This window comes from Fimicolochytrium jonesii (assembly GCF_025526975.1).
Source record: "Fimicolochytrium jonesii strain JEL569 chromosome Unknown EV422scaffold_1, whole genome shotgun sequence".
Taxonomy (NCBI): Eukaryota; Fungi; Chytridiomycota; class Chytridiomycetes; order Spizellomycetales; family Powellomycetaceae; genus Fimicolochytrium; species Fimicolochytrium jonesii.
The window spans coordinates 752,973-769,909 of NW_026515668.1; the positions used below are offsets into that span (position 1 = coordinate 752,973).

General features: G+C 53.5%; 2 protein-coding genes across 2 annotated transcripts; both read right to left on the reverse strand.

Annotated features, from left to right (window-relative positions):
• Nucleotides 1–511: 511 nt before the first annotated feature.
• On the reverse strand, nt 512–1,896 carry EV422DRAFT_10869 (uncharacterized protein). The gene is made up of 2 exons (XM_053064577.1): nt 1,658–1,896; nt 512–1,577 (listed from the first exon to the last, which is right to left on the reverse strand). The coding sequence occupies exon 2, from the start codon at nt 1,574–1,576 to the stop codon at nt 626–628; it is 951 nt and encodes a 316-aa protein (XP_052930037.1). The 5' UTR covers nt 1,577; nt 1,658–1,896; the 3' UTR covers nt 512–625.
• Nucleotides 1,897–12,546: 10,650 nt separating this feature from the next.
• On the reverse strand, nt 12,547–14,223 carry EV422DRAFT_593174 (uncharacterized protein; the record flags this gene model as incomplete). Its single annotated transcript, XM_053073561.1, has 3 exons — nt 12,547–13,376; nt 13,779–13,913; nt 14,031–14,223. 3 exons carry the CDS (start codon nt 14,221–14,223, stop codon nt 12,547–12,549), a joined length of 1,158 nt encoding a protein of 385 aa, XP_052930038.1.
• Between the last annotated feature and the right edge of the window lie 2,714 nt (nt 14,224–16,937).

A 16,937-nucleotide genomic window follows, 5' to 3' on the forward strand; every position in this document is an offset into this window, starting at 1 on the left:
GGATTTTGCGGTGAAATCTGTGGGCTTTCATTGGAGTAGCAGCCGACACAAATAACAATTTTACCATGAATGTCAGTTGCGCCGATGGCCATTCCAATAATAAACGTCGAATATGCCTCTTTGCGAAGATATTACAGTGTGCAATCGCAGTTTCATACACTTGACCAAGGCGCACGATGAATGTGTGCAAACAGAAAAATGCTAAGCTAATAACGACACGGCCAGCACCACTTCAAACGTGCGGGACGGGGCGTTCGTTCGAGGTCGTGTGGTTCGGAGATTGGTTCCGCAACAAAACCGGCCGCTCTAGCACATTTCAAGAAATAATAGATGATGTGGTCGAACCATCGCTGGTCGAGTGATATCGGTCGCTCGATCGACCGCGCGAAATCGAGCATCACGTCGTACTTGTCGTCCGGCGGCGGGGTAATTAGCTCAAGCGTACTCCGGACTTCCGAGCTCGCGCATTCTGTCCGCGAAGCACGCGCGTAGCCCCTCGTCCTCTAGCTCTTCCGCTTCGGTAGACACGGTAAAGAAGCTTGCTGGATAGATGGCAAACGAGTCGAACGCCTCCACGTTTGCCCCATCCCAATCAAGGATCGCAGTTATATGACCACTCTCGGGATCAACCATCACGTTTCCACTGTGCATGTCCGGATGGCAAATGAAACAAAGGCCACGGTGGGCGGTCGGACGTGCAGCACCTATGCGTAGAACAAGGTGCGACACTATGGCGAGATTCTGCAGGATACTGCGTCGGACGGCGCCTGGTAGTGTGGCTCAGTACGATTGACAGCGCCTGAACTTGGTTATATGCGTACTCCTCCCAGTGTAAGTAGGGGCCCACATTGACGGCATGTGCACCTGCCAGTCTGATCGCTTGATCGTGTACGTCAGAAAATAGTGCCCCGACGTAATATTCGCCGTTCGGGGACAGGCGCAGGCCCCGGAGCTTCCGAAAGGGTTTTGCAAGGATCCGCATTTGCAAGTCTGCGAAATCGAGCAGTATTCTTTCCTTTAATTCGACTGGCGCACCCGGCCAAACAGCGTGCAACGGCTTGCCAGTTGTTTTCGCAAAGATGGCCGCATGTGGTGGTAGGTCGTGTGACGGAACGGGTCGTTCCCACCGAGGCCATATCAGCAGTGGTGCGGGAATTCCTACGGCCTCACAAAATCCGCTGGTAGCCGCGCAGCTGTTAAGCTGAGCTTTCCGTGATTTCTGAGCCCGTGCGGTATCTCGAATGGGAATCCGCACCGCCAGCGGTATGCCGTACCTGTCGGAGCCCTCGGTACGGCATTCGATTACAAGGCGGTAGCCTCCGCAACCCAGAACTCGGGTCAAGACCACGTCCGTTCCTGGTATGGCGCGGAGACTCCGTCGGAACCGCCGTCGCTTGAAACAGCCGAGGTGGGTGCGCAGAGCCGCCTTTAAAACAAGGAGTTCTTCTTCTTCTTTGCTTCCCTCTTCGCCTGCTTTGCGGCTTCCTTCTGCTCCCGGGAGGCTTGATGTTGCTGCCCCTTGACACAAGTCGGGCACTCCTCCGTTTTCAGGTGCGCCATGGAGTGCTCCAGGCATACTTTTTGATGATCGGGACAAAAGCGTTGGCCTGATATAGTCCGCGGTGTCTTTTGGCAAACAGGACAATGATGAACTAACCTTCCGACCCGAAGGAGGTGTCATACCCGGTGACTCTGGTACGCAACTCCAGTGGTCTATGGCTGCAAAGCAGACAGAGTCCTAGGGCGAATCGATGAAATTTCTCGAAAGCCCCAACACGAGAAAACTTCGAAAGAACTCCGTTATACGTTCGAAAATGGATTAGTACGACACGAAGGATGTTTATACGTTCCTGAGGATATTCGCCCGAAGATTTTACGGAAATTCCATGACGAACTCGCCACCGGAGAACATCTCGGTGTTAAGAAGACTCTCGCGAGAATTCTTACGGACTATTACTGGCCTACCGTACGCTCCGACGTCATCAAATACGTTGGAACTTGCAAAGCCTGTCGACAATTCAAACCTGGCCATCGTCGATACGGATTTCTTCGACCTCTTCCTATACCTTTTGGAAGATGGCACACGATCGATTTCGACATTTTCGAAGTAGATGAAACAAACTCTTGTCTCGTCTGCATTGATTACCTTTCCGGACGTGTGATTCTAACACCTATCAAGAAGACAATCACCGGACGCGAACTAGCCTGTGATGTGGACTACCTTCCACACGGGTTGTATAACTGATGTTCGTATACAATAACTACTTTGCTGTAAGGTATTGTAGACGGACTGGGTGTTTGTCGGCTCTGCTATGTGATATCTAGTAGAAGAACTACTTGTTGTGCATAGGAACGCGCGACGAGCACTGTTAAAGTACCATGTCGGAGTCCACTGGAGAACACTCTCAAAACGCATCATAGCCCAGGAAATACCTGTATGTGCCCATCACATACAGGTATTTTTCCCCAAGGCCTGTCTAACAGACGCAACGTGTCGTTCTCCAATAAGACCGGACACTCCACATTACATAGCCCAAGTCTTCTTAGAGCAGTATGGAAACATGTCGGTACGCCAAAAGTCTTCGTTACGGATCGTGAACCTTGCGCACTTTCCGATTTCTTCCTCGCATTCGATATTCTCCTCGGTGTAAAACAAGAATTCGCTACGGCTCGTCATCAGCAAACCGATGACAAAGTTGAGCCAGCCATCCAAACCCTGAAAAGGATTTGGAAGCAATATCTCAACTACGACAAAAGCAATTGGAAGAAACTATTGCCTTTAATTGAATTCGCATACAATACCGCTCCGAGGGAGGAATATGAAGGTTTATTGCCATTTGAGGTAGATCTTGGACGCTCTCCAATCCTCCCGGGTTGGAATCCAACACTTGAAGGACAAGAACTCAAACTTCGAGCTGCGGATCAAAACGAAATCGAACTCTTCAAGAAAGGGCAGGAAGACATCGCCCACATTGTACGCGAAAAGCTTCAGAGATCGCAAAATCAATTTGCACGTCAACGCGACAAAGGTCGAACGCCAATCGCATACAAAATTGGCGATCTCGTTGATCTGAATTGACAAGGAATCAACCTAGAAGTAGACGCTCGAAGAGGACTTTGATACTCAGCTATGTGGATCGGACCATTCAAAATCATCGCACTGGGAGCACATCCCGATACCTACGAACTCAATTTATCACCATTGAAGATCAGCGGCATCTTGCCCGTCTTTCACATCGATATTTTATGATCACATCACGAAGAGCAATATCCGCTACGTGCAGTTCCACAACCTCCTCCACCAATCAAAGAACGCGGACAACCTGAATGGGTTGTAGAAGATATCATCGACGAGTGACGCGCCATACGAAATCTTCTAGTCAAATGGCTCGGTTATCCTGACCCTACCTGGGAACCCAAATCCGCACTTTGCTACACGCCTGTCTACAAACCATGGCGAAGAACTCATCCACAATCTTTGTGGATACGGAGACGAACAGCATAGAGCATCTCATATCACGTCACACGCGCGACGCCGCAAGAACCGCTCACTATCAATCACACCGATGACAATAGGGACGTAAACTACATCACATCACGCGCGGCGACGCAAGAACCGACCTTACACACACATATCATACACAACGTCAGCTTAGGGACGCCTTTGCCTCAAACACACACATCACACAGTGCGTCAACACTATAAAATGAACATGTTGTAGGCCGAGCAGAGCTACCGAGGGGCTCTATCGACCTTGGAAAAAACTCGAAGATTGATTTGTAGCAGTATTCGTAGTATTCCGGAGCTGACGGCGTCATCAAGAATTTCCGTAATGCGTGACCCAGCATCAACCTGATTGGCTGAACCTTGTTGTTGATTAGGTTGGCAACTGCGCTGCGGAATTTGAGCGCCACGACCGCGCTGCCAAAAACCGCCGCGTCGGTTCTGGGTTTGCGAGCCTTGCTGTTGATTTTCGGGATTTGACCAGCATTCATCTCTCCAATGTCCCATTTTGTTACAAAGGGGACAAGGAGTCGTTGGACGTTGACGAGGAACGTGAGGAGTTTGCCATTGTCCACGTCGACGAAAGGGCTGTTGACGTTGGTAGGGAACTTGACCTGTGGTGGGACGACTCACTCCAGGGGGGTAGTATGACGTACCGAGAGCATTGAGCCCAAAGGTCATATCATCTAAGTCTTGCTTGAATTCCGTAATTCGAGGGTTGGTGCAAGGTGCAAATCGTCCGCCACGACCACCGCCACGACTACCTCGACCGCGACTGGCTCCACGGCCGCCAGGAGCACTTGTTGCCGAGGCAATCGGACGAGGTGTATTGGCGTGGTTGCCGTCAGTGAACCCATGAGCCACTTGAGAACGACGAGCTGCAGTGATAGCTTGATCGAGAGTGATAGGGGTGTTGATGTTGGTAGTGCTCGAGACTTCGAAGTTCGTAACGGCTTCAGTGAGATAATGACTGATTACCGTATTCTTGAGAAGACCGGCCTTGAAGTATCGAATTTGATTGATAAGGGGAATGGTGCCTTGAGTGTTATCAAGATGATGAGCGGCTTCGAGCTCATTATTGGTGTCTTGAAACTCCTTGATATATTTTTCAAGAGAGTCACCGAGCTTGAGGCCGGAGAGCTTGAGCTCAATAGTATTACGCAAGTTGCAAGGATAAAAGTGAGCGACAAGAGCCGTTTCGAAAGCTGCCCAATTTGCGGGAGGTCCAGCGGCGTAAGTCGTATTGTACCACTCGAGAGCAGTACCCTTGAGATAGGTGGTGAGCGTAGGGGCGTACTCTGCCATAGTAAAGGCTATTGTTATGGACGACGCGCCCATACCATAAGCTTACCTACTGACAGCCGCCAATGTCAACCGCCAAATGTCAAACGCCAATGTCAATGTCAATGTCAGTGTCAATGTCAGTGTCAATGTCAATGTCAATGTCAATGCCACTCCCCCTCTCTCCTCTCATTTTCGCCAATCCTCCCACAATATCGCCACTCCTCCTCTCTCCTCTCATTTCGCCAATCCCCCCTCGGCTTCTCCACACCCCCCACTACTTCCCCATAGCCAGCAGCTGTAGCAATGCTGTCTACGCTCGCCACGCACGCTCTAGGAGCATAGCTGGCGCCCCCCCAGTCCCCTCTTGTTGTTGTTGTTCTCTGATCTGCTGGGTTGCCTATCTATAAATAGACGGCCTCTCTTCGTCCATTCCCTTCCTCCCCAGCAGATCAACACCAGTTCTTCTCATCTCCTGTTCTAGTCCATGTTTCTTGTTTCGCCAATACAATCTCTTGTCGCCTATCACTCTCGCCCTGACTTCTCTACTTCGCTTCCGCCTCCGTCGTCGAGATCATAACAGTTTGATCTGCTCCAACACTGCGAAGTTCAGAACCCGTCCAGCCCTGCATCCGACAAACCTTTTTCGCCATGGCCCAACCCGAATCCGTACCTTTCACCGCCAAGCAATGGAACGATATGTGCCAAGCCATCGCCGCCTTGCAAAGCCAAAACGCCAAATGCAGGCCAACCTAGCGCAAGCCCAAGCCGACGCACAAGCTGCCCAGAGCATCGCCGCCCAGGTTCAAGCCGATACGTACACCCGTCCCCAAGCCACCAACCCTGCTCTGGAGCCAAGAATCAGCTCGCCCGAGAAGTTTGATGGTACCCGCAGCAAATTCCGTGGGTGGTTGAACAACATCCGGTTGATGTTTGCTCTCCAGCCCGACCGCTACCCCAGCGACATCATCAAGATCCAAACTATTGGCACCTACCTCACCGGCACTGCACAAGCCTGGATGGCGCCCCTAGTCGAACGCCAAGATCACAGCCTTCAGGACTTCGATAGTTTTATCAGTCAGATGCAATCGGTCTTCGGAGACAGCGACAGGGTCCGCACCTCTGAAAACAAGCTCCAGAACCTTCGCCAAACCCGTGCAGCAACCGAGTACGTCGCTGAGTTCCGCCAGCTACAATGCGATGTCTCCTGGAACGACCAGGCCCTGATCGCTACCTTCCGCCGTGGCCTCAAAGAAGACGTCAAAGACCTGATGCTCACAATGCCCCCTGCGGCCACCATTGATGTGGTGATGGAGCAGGCTATCCAGTGCGATAACCGGCTGTTTGAGCGCCGCCTGGAGCGAAACAGAAGCCGCCAGACCTTCCCGGTTCCCCATACCTCGTTTACTACTACCACCACTGTCGACCACAGCGAGCCTATGCAGATTGACGCCGCTCGTCCCCGCGGCCCTCTGAGCCCTCAGGAACGCCAACGCCGCATTTCCAACAACCTCTGCCTTTACTGCGGTGGCGCGGGGCACATTGCAAAAGTCTGCCCCGTCAAGAACAAGACCACCACCCGTGCCGCCAACGTCGACATCAAAGAACCCTCCACCGAACAGGGTTTTCCCAAAGTCCAGCCGCAGTAAAGCCCCAGCGACTGGACAACACACACCGCCCCGGGCCTCCTAACCTCGCAGCTCCTGCAACGGGAGAGGCCACCCCCCTGGTTCCCGACTCCGTTATAGCCGACACAACCCTCCTAGCCGCTGCCCATGTCGAAAACTCCGAAATTAACCCCCGCGCCATGCTTGCGTTGGGTCCCGTCGAACCCTTCAACTACCCCGTTACCATCATGGTATCATCCAGCCGCGCCCTGATACCTATCCTCAGCCATGATCGACAACGGTGCCCTGTCCTGCTTCATCGACAGAGACTTTGCCCGCAAACACCGCATCGCCCTAGTCCCACAGCAGCGTCCACTGACGATCGAACTCAGTTGACGGTCAACCCAGCTCTGCTGGGCCAATCACCCATCACACCCAACCAGTAGGCATGTGGGTCGACGACCACTTCGAAGAACTCGTCTTCCATGTCACCAAATCACCCCATGCTCCAATCCTCCTTGGTCTCCCCTGGCTCCGCCTCCACGACATTAACCTTGACTTCAAGAACCTTTCGGTCGGTTTCCGTTGCGACTGTCTGTACCATGAATTCGCGAATTGGGACAACTCTCCAGCACCCCCAAGCCCAGCACCCGCCAGAACCCCCGAGCCCTTGATCCGCATCCCCCAGGATGAAGTCCCCGTCGACGAAACATGGTCGATTCCAGTACCCAAGGTATCTTGCTCCAGCACCCCAGAACCGGCTCCCACGCTGCTCCGAGTCTCGTTCATCTCTGCCCCAGCCTTCCGGGTCGCAGCAAGGCATGACCAGGTCTTTGTCGCCTACGCCAACCCTGCGAAACCCGATCTCCCAGCCTCGCCTAGCCCCAGTAACCCCCCGACACCCGAGAAAGACATCAAAGACTTCCTGCCCCCCGAGTAATCAAGACTTCGCCGACGTTTTCGAAAAGAGAAATGCTGACACTCTCCCCGAGCACCGGCCCTACGACTGTCCAATCGATCTGGAAGAAGGCAAGCAGCCACCTTTCGGCCCGATCTACAGCCTCAGCAAACCAGAAATGAAGGCACTCTGCGAATACCTCGAAGAAAACCTCGCCAAAGGATTCATCAAACCCTCAAAGTCCCCTGCCGGTGCGCCAGTCTTATTCGTGAAGAAAAAGGACGGTTCTCTCCGCCTCTGCGTCGATTATCGAGGCCTGAACAGCATCACGGTGAAGAATCGCTACCCCCTGCCCCTGATCAACGGTATCATGGATTGTTTGCGCGGCGCCCGCCGTCTCACCAAGATCGACCTCCGCGGCGCTTATAACCTCTTACGCATGCGCCCTGGGCGATGAATGGAAGACCGCCTTCCGCTGCCGCTACGGCCTATTCGAATACAATGTCATGCCCTTTGGACTCAGCAATGCTCCTGGCGTCTTCCAGTACCTGATGAACGACATCTTCCGCGACATTCTCGATGTGTTTGTTGTCGTCTACCTCGACGATATCCTGATATTCTCCAAGAACCCCGAAGATCACCCCAAACATGTCCGCGAAGTCTTGTCCCGCCTCCGACAGCATGGGTTGTACGCCAAACCAGAGAAGTGCGAATTCAACCGCGAATCCGTTGAGTTCCTAGGCTTCATCATCTCCAAGAAAGGCATCCAGATGGACCCCAAGAAGATCGCTGCCATCACGGATTGGGAACCTCCCAAGAATGTCAAAGGCGTCCAGCGGTTCCTCGGCTTTGCCAACTTCTATCGCCGATTCATCCAAGGTTATTCCAAGATCGCTACCCCGCTCACAGCCCTGACCCGGAAAGACATCCCGTACGCCTGGACACCCGCCGCAAACACCGCCTTCGAGAACCTGAAGAAAGCATTCACCACCGCCCCCATCCTTGCTCACCCTGACCCAGAGAAGCCCTTCGTCGTCGAAACTGACGCCTCCGACTTCGCTCTTGGCGCAGTTCTCCTCCAACCTGACCAGGACAATCAGCTCCACCCCGTGGCCTTCCACTCTCGCAAATTCACGGCCGAAGAGATCAACTACGAGATCTACGACAAGGAACTTCTGGCCATCCAAGACTCCTTTGCCCAGTGGCGCCACCATCTCATTGGCGCCCGTCACAAGATCACCGTTTACTCCGACCACAAAAACCTTCAGTACTTCATGACCACCCGCACCCTGAACCGCCGCCAAGCCCGCTGGTCGATATTCTTCTCGGATTTTGACTTTGTCATTACCTATCGCCCCGGTCCCCAGCAGCACCAAGCCGATGCCCTCTCCCGACGCTCCGAACATGAGCTAAAAGAGGGGGAAGAAGCGTTCCGCTCCCAGGCAACCACAATTTTGACTCCCGAACGCCTTCGACTCGCGGCTGCCTACCTCACACCCATGGATACCACGCTGCTTGACAAGATTAAGGCCGCCCAGGCCTCTGATCCCCTCGCTAAGACCATTCGCGAAAAGCTCAAGATACCCCTCGCCCAACGAACTGAGGAAACCCAAGATCGTATCAAGCGGTTCTCAGATGAAGATGGGATCCTGCTGCACGATAACCTGGTCTATGTCCCCACCAACGAGCTCCGAGCTGAAGTCTGCCACGACATGCACGATACTCCCCTAGCCGGCCACTTTGGGATGTCCAAGACGCTCGAACTCGCCTCCCGCAACTACTGGTGGCCCAGCCAGTGGCGCTTCGTCAAGGCCTACGTCAAGTCCTGCGATACCTGTAGCCAAGCGAAATCCAGTCGACACAAACCATACGGCCTACTCCAGCCCAACAGTATCCCTACCCGCCCTTGGGGATCTTGGTCCCTGGACTTTATCACCGGTCTGCCTCCCGTGGACGGGTACGACTCCATCCTGAACGTCAACTGTCGCCTCACCAAGATGGCCCACTTCATCGCCTGCAGCGAGTCAGAATCCGCCGAATCCACCGCCGACCTAGTCTTCCACAACATCATCCGTCTCCACGGCCTCCCCGACGACATCATCTCTGACCGAGGACCCCAGTTTAAGTCCCGGTTCTGGCGTCGACTTCTCGAACTCCTTGGGGCAAAAGCCAACCTCTCCTCGGCCTTCCACCCCCAGAGCGATGGCCAGACGGAACGCACCAACCAGATCCTGGAGCAGTATCTCCGATGCTTTTGCAACCACCAACAGGACAACTGGAAACAGCTTCTGTCGTCCGCCGAGTTCGCCTACAACAACACCCATCAGTCCGCCTCCCAGACCACCCCCTTCTACGCCAACAAGGGTCTCCACCCCCGCTTCAGTTTCGCGGCCTCTGCTACCTCCGAATCCGTCAACCCCGCCGCTGAAGCCCGCGCTAAACAAATCAGGGAAGTCCATGAACAGCTCGCCCTCGAGCTCAAGGAAGCCCAAGATCAAATGAAGCGCTACGCCGACGCCAAACGAATTCCTGGACCGGACTTCAAGCCTGGCGACCACGTCTGGCTCCTCCGCAAAAACCTCCATACAACCCGGCCCTCTCAGAAACTCGACCATCGCAAGATTGGGCCATTCCCCATCGTTGAAAAAATCAATCCCGTCGCCTACCGGCTCAAGCTCCCGCCTACGTACAAAATCCACGATGTCTTCCATGTCTCGCTCCTCGAACCCCGCTTCACCATCCCCGAACGACACGAACCCGAACCCGCGCCCCCAGAGACCGTTGAGGGTCAAGAAGAGTGGGTTGTCGAAGCCATCCTTGACTCTCGCATCCATTGTCGTCGCCTTCAGTACTTGGTCAAATGGCAGGGCTGGACTGACTCCGAGAACACCTGGGAGCCCGTGGAACACCTCACCCATACCGACGCACTCCTCCAGGACTTCCACAGCGCGTACCCCAACAAGCCTTCCTCTGTCCCCGTAGCACCTCCTCTGCGGCCACACCAAACTCGACGCCGCCGCCGCCGCCGCTAAAGAGAGGGGTGATGTTATGGACGACGCGCCCATACCATAAGCTTACCTACTGACAGCCTGCCAATGTCAACCGCCAAATGTCAAACGCCAATGTCAATGTCAATGTCAGTGTCAATGTCAGTGTCAATGTCAATGTCAATGTCAGTGTCAATGTCAATGTCAATGCCACTCCCCCTCTCTCCTCTCATTTCGCCAATCCTCTTGCAATATCGCCACTCCTCCTCTCTCCTCTCATTTCAGCCAATCCCCCCTCGGCTTCTCCACACCCCCCACTACTTCCCCATAGCCAGCAGCTGTAGCAATGCTCTCTACGCTCGCCACGCACGCTCTAGGAGCATAGCTGACGCCCCCCCAGTCCCCTCTTGTTGTTGTTGTTCTCTGATCTGCTGGGTTGCCTATCTATAAATAGCCGGCCTCTCTTCGTCCGTTCCCTTCCTCCCCAGCAGATCAACACCAGTTCTTCTCATCTCCTGTTCTAGTCCTTGTTTCTTGTTTCGCCAATACAATCTCTTGTCGCCTATCACTCTCGCCCTGTCTTCTCTACTTCGCTTCCGCCTCCATCGTCGAGATCATAACAGCGCTGGTGTGGGCAATCTGACCTTGACGCATTCACCGTGTTAAATCAGGTTGGTCCGCTAGAGCGGTCTGCATCAGACACCTTTCTCTAGCAGGCACGCAGAAGCACGCACACCTTACACACCACACAGCGGCACATAACATGCAGATCGATGCGCCGATATGCTCGTACAACCCCTACCTGTACAACCCCTACCTGTACAACCCCAACATGTACTGCTCCCCCCAATAAACCCCGCGCTCCAATAAAATCCTCCTTCTCCGTTTCCTCCATCTTCGTGTCGATACAAATCAGAATGGGTCAGCGCAATCGTTCTAAAGTCTGCAATCGCTATAAAGACTCAGCAAGCCCAAGGACGCGCCCGGCAGCAACGACACCCTCCTCCCGCAACAACCGTTCGACTTGTTTTGCCAGCTTCTCGTTGATTTGAACGGAGGTCCCGAGGCGATTGGAGTCGTTGCCTCTGACGGACAACGTGGTTGCGTGTACATCCTCAGGCCCTCGCCAAACAATCTCGACTACGCCGTCGCACGCATCAAAATCCACATACACACGATAGTCCGCATTTACAAAGACTCCACCATGACAGGCGAATCCATCCGCCTTGCTCTTCAGCTTGCCCGTTGTGTTCGAGACTGGGAACCAGATTCCGTATGTGAGTTTCGATGTGTTGTTATCGCGGTGGAATTTATTGGCAAAGTCATCCCATGTGGCGGTGATATTGCTGGCGAAGGAGTCATCCGCGACGAGGTCCCCGAATTCCGCTTGTGAAATAGTAGGCACACGCAGTTCCTTTGCCCGCTTTTTGATGCGAGAAAAGAGGTAAGGGGAAAGCTTATTGAGGAAGTAGATGTAATGCGCCTCAATCTTTGGTAACTCAGCTTGCAAGGCGGCCCACTTCTCCCTGCTAACGGAATCCTTTTTTCGTGGTTGATAGATGCCCATGCTTTTTCCACTATCTGTACCCACACGCCAGCCAACACCGATCATGGTACCAGACGTCTGTGTACCATTTATCGTCACAGGGTAAGCTAACTGACGCTGGTGGTCGAGGTGGAGCGCAATCTCCTCAAAACGGGTCCTGTCATCCGCTGACATATCCGCAAACGGATGAAACCTTGCCGCAAATACAATCTCATCCGTTTGCCTGTCGGCTACAACAAGGATGTCCTTGTAGAGACGGGTGTACGGGTGATCGTGATCAACTTCCCTGGTATATTGCTTGAGGAAGTCTTCGTGCGTAAGGTGCTTTCCAAACGGATGCGGGCTGGTTTGCTGCTCAGTCTTTCTTGTTGCCCAGAATATGTACGCACTGTCGCCGGAACCTGTGGCACAAGGCCATACAACAGTTGGTCAGTCGCGTTGGTTGAGACGGTCAGTCGCGTTGGTTGAGACGTGTCTGACAGCATACGTAATGAAACGAACCTTGGTCAACACTTCTATGCTCAGCTCCAGCCTCGGTATCACCCGCCGTCTTCAGTATCCTCCGCATGTTTTCATTCTTTTCTTGTTTGCGCTGTCGGTTTGCCGCCTTTCCCCTTGCCCAATCGGCTCCGGAACGTCGTCGCGGCTTTGACTTCGACCCTGGCTTTGACGTTGATGCTGATTCTGTCATGCTGATTTGCCTGGTGAATGGAGTATGTAAATTAGTTGGGGCGGAGTACGTAGGTTGTCCCAGGAGCATTGGAGTGGGTTTGTGACGTAGAATGGCAAACAAATCGCGAGGCTGCCCCTATTCCGGGCTGTCTCGGGCGATCGCGAGTCGAGAAGGTTGCTAAGCGTATCGCGAGGCTGCCCCTATTCCGGGCTGTCTCGGGCGATCGGTTTTGGTAATGTGTACGCTCGTGCTTATTACAGCCTTCACGCTCGGCCTTACGCCCACGCTCGGCCTTATTACAGCCTTCACGCTTGGCCTTATGACAGCCTTCACGCTCGGCCTTATAACAGCCTTCACGCTCGGCCTTATCACAGCCTTCACGCTCGGCCTTATTACAGCCTTCACGCTCGGCCTTATGACAGCCTTCACGCTCGGCCTTATTACAGCCTTCACGCTCGGCCTTATTACAGCCTTCACGCTCGGCCTTATTACAGCCTTCACGCTCGGCCTTATCACAGCCTTCACGCTCGGCCTTATTACAGCCTTCACGCTCGGCCTTATTACAACCTTCACGCTTGGCCTTATGACAGCCTTCACGCTCGGCCTTATAACAGCCTTCACGCTCGGCCTTATCACAGCCTTCACGCTCGGCCTTATTACAGCCTTCACGCTCGGCCTTATTACAGCCTTCACGCTCGGCCTTATTACAGCCTTCACGCTCGGCCTTATTACAGCCTTCACGCTCGGCCTTATTACAGCCTTCACGCTCGCCCTTATTACAGCCTTCACGCTCGGCCTTATTACAGCCTTCACGCTCGGCCTTATTACGGCCTTCACGCTCGGCCTTATGCCCACGCTCGGCCTTACGGCCTTCACGCTCTCAGCGCCGTGGTTTGCCATTTGGTACGGCTGGTACGTAGGGGGTAGGCACTACTACCCCAGAATTCAATTTCCCACATCCAAAAAACGAATCATGGCTCGAGTCCTGCAACATAGGGCACTCAACTCTCCTCTTCCGCTTATGCAGATACCGATAGACATCCATGTGCAGTATTCATGTTCGAGCTGGAGATGAGATATGGTGGGTGATCAATGATGACTGATGAGGCTTTGCGAAAAACCGGAGATCAAACGGGAACAGGATGGTTGACGGAAACAGGATGGTTGCACGGTAACGGGATGGTTGGACGGAAACGGGAGACGCAAGGATGGGATGCGGAACTGCCACCTTGTTGCTACAGGCGTCCCTCTGTCTGATATGAAAGTGAGACTGTCGCACACGGGAGGAGAGCGATGGTGGAGGAGAGGAGGGGTAGCTGGCAGGTTGTGCCGGGACTCCAGGACTCCCGCACTTGCAGAACATTCCCACTTGCACATCTTCATGCACATCCTCACGCTGGTCTCTTGTTTTACAGACTAAGCGACGAAACGAATCTGAAGGGGAGGGGAAGCGGACAAAGCGGGCAACAGCGGTACACGGATTCAGTCGTTTTAATACACTTCTGAAGCAAGATGCAGTCGGAATCATCTCACGCTTCAACCTCAACGTCGAATCCGCGGAGGAATATGCCACAACAATTGCGCACCCCGACACAAGCCGTATCAGGTGGATAAACGCATGACGAAAACATCTATATGACCAGCTCAGAGCGGGAGAGAAGGAGGCGATCGAAGGGATTCCGTTGTCCCCAACTCCAACTCCAACACCAGCCCATGCCCTTGACATGTTACTGAGCGCCGCGAAACATCTCCTCACTTACGCCGATTCCAGTATCGAATTCGGATTGTTTACCTTTGATCACACTACAGAGTGCGCAACAGCAACAGGGACATCTCCGATGCTGTGTGCGACGCTTAGTGACGGGTCAGCTAAAGCTGATAATGTTTGTCAGCGAATCAAGACCCATTTTCGCACACTTGCACGTAAGTTACATGCCGTTGTCCTCATGCTCCGTGTGTCTGTCCTCGGCCACTAATCAGGGATATTATAGAAACCGCTTCATGCCCCCCCAAACGCCGCATGTACTTTACCTCCAGGGAGGATGTCGTCGCGTTTGTCAAAGAGTGCTACAATCAGGCATTCGTGAAGGAGTGTCACCAAACACATTTTTGCGAGATATTGGCCTTCCATGAGAGGTACCCATATGCGAGCGGGTGTCCGCCATATCATCCATACTTTGGCGCGCTGGCCAAAGCAAAAATGGATCAAGGTCAGCGAGACGTGTGGGGAATGTATGCCCCCTACCTGGAATTCAAGTGGCGCAAAAAGGGGCAGAAGCTGTCTCTAGGTAAGGCGACCGGACCGTGTTCCCGCATGCATTGACACAGCACACTCACCTATGTATCATAGACGACATTTTTGCTCCGGTTCTCCCAAATGACCCTCTCGCTATGCGGCCCAGGGCGCGGATCCACCAGTTTCTTGACAAGGCTGCATGGGCACAGAGCCTGGAAGGAGATCACGATCACCAGCCCACACCAACACCTGGCCCAACCCACACTACCACACCCAGCGCCATCTCAAACCCCGACATTGGTTTTGCTTTTGGCAGAGTTGACGACGGCGGCGGCGGTGTTGAAATCGTGGCAGGCAGCGGCGGCGGTGGCAGCGGCGGCGGTGGAGTTGAGGGAGTTGACGAGGACCAGGCGCGACAGATGATGAACACTGATGCTTGTCTCTGGATATATAGGTGGTGCGCGTTGTTACAAGCCTGTTATGATCTCGACGACTGAGGCGGAAGCGAAGTAGAGAAGACAAGGCAAGAGCGATGGGCGACAAGAGATTGTATTGGCGAAACAAGGGACAAGGACTAGAACAAGAGATGAGAAGAACTGGTGTTGATCTGCTGGGGAGGAAGGGAATGGACGAAGAGAGGCCGGCTATTTATAGATAGGCAACCCAGCAGGCCAGAGATCAACAACAACAAGAGGGGACTGGGGGGGGCGCCAGCTATGCTCCTAGAGCGTGCGTGGCGAGCGTAGAGAGCATTGCTACAGCTGCTGGCTATGGAGAAGTAGTGGGGGATGTGGAGAAGTAGTGGGGGATGTGGAGAAGCCGAGAGGGGATTGGCGAAATGAGAGGAGAGAGGAGGAGGGGCAATATTGCGGGAGGATTGGCGAAATGAGAGGAGAGAGGGGGAGTGGCATTGCCATTGACATTGACACTGACATTGACACTGACATTGACATTGACATTGGCGGTTGACATTGGCGGCTGTCAGTAGGTAAGCTTATGGTATGGGCGCGTCGTCCATAACAAAGCCAGGTCATCACGGCACCCAACCATTTATCCGCCACTGCTAGCCGTTGGATCCACTTGGCTCCAAAGTGTCAAAATGGCACGGAGATCCAATGTCCCTATTTGGGTTGTTCCGGTAAGAAAAGTTACTTAACCGTACCGTACTTAACTAAACTAACCTTCCTTTTTTTTGTTTGATGTTAAGCGGTCTGTCAACATCGCAGAGTACAACATACTGCTATCCCCAACAAACCCAGACAATCTGCATTGGGTCCTGTTTGCGATACTCGTCGCGGTGCCGGCGCCCAAGTCCGCAAAACCCCTGGGCCCCCCTGGTGCGCCATTAACCAGACACGAAAACCTATCCATAGTTTTATTTGACTCCAAGGCTTGCCCAGGCGACAAGTACCACATTGATAAGATGGCCAATATCGGCTCCATCTTGTGGGATTGGTACACCAGGGCCACTGAAGCCCCCCTCAACGACGCACCGACACCGACGGTTGACGCCCTCTTCACGCCTCGACAGACCAATGACCAGAACTGCGGTACATTTGTGTGCATGATGGCCGATGCCATTGCCCGTGGTGCGGTGGGTGAGGTCTCAGAATCATGGTCCGATACGCAGACCGCCGTCAATGCCCGCCATAATATCGCTCTGAGCATCGTTTTGGCGACGTTTCTTAATGAGGGGGATGCTCATCAGTATATGAATGTGACAAAGTGCTAGATCTCTGGTGACTGTAGCCATAGTCCCTTCAATAGCATCATTGTACAGTAGTAGTCAAAATGCCGTACAAACATCGGCCACGCTTCGGCCAGGTCTACACAAAAGATCCAGTCCTGATCAGGGCTGCTGCCGGATTCACCTGGAATATACCGGCGGCCACAACGAATGTGTTGAACTTCGGCGCATCGAGTCCAGAAACCGTCACAGTAACCGGATATGGCTTGATGAACTTCATTATTTCTGGAGGTGCCGTGCAGCCAACCTTCCAATGTCAACCCTAACCCAAGAGAGGTGACCTAACACTCCCAAGACCCGAGTTAGGGTTGCGGGTAGGGTTAGGGTCGTTGCGGGTTGTGGTTAGGGTTAGGGTTAGGGTTGGGTTAGGGTTAGGGTTGTGGGAAAGGAAAATGTGCTCGTACAGCGTTGCGCCAATAATGAAAAGGGTTAGGTTAGGGTTAGGGTTATATCCTGT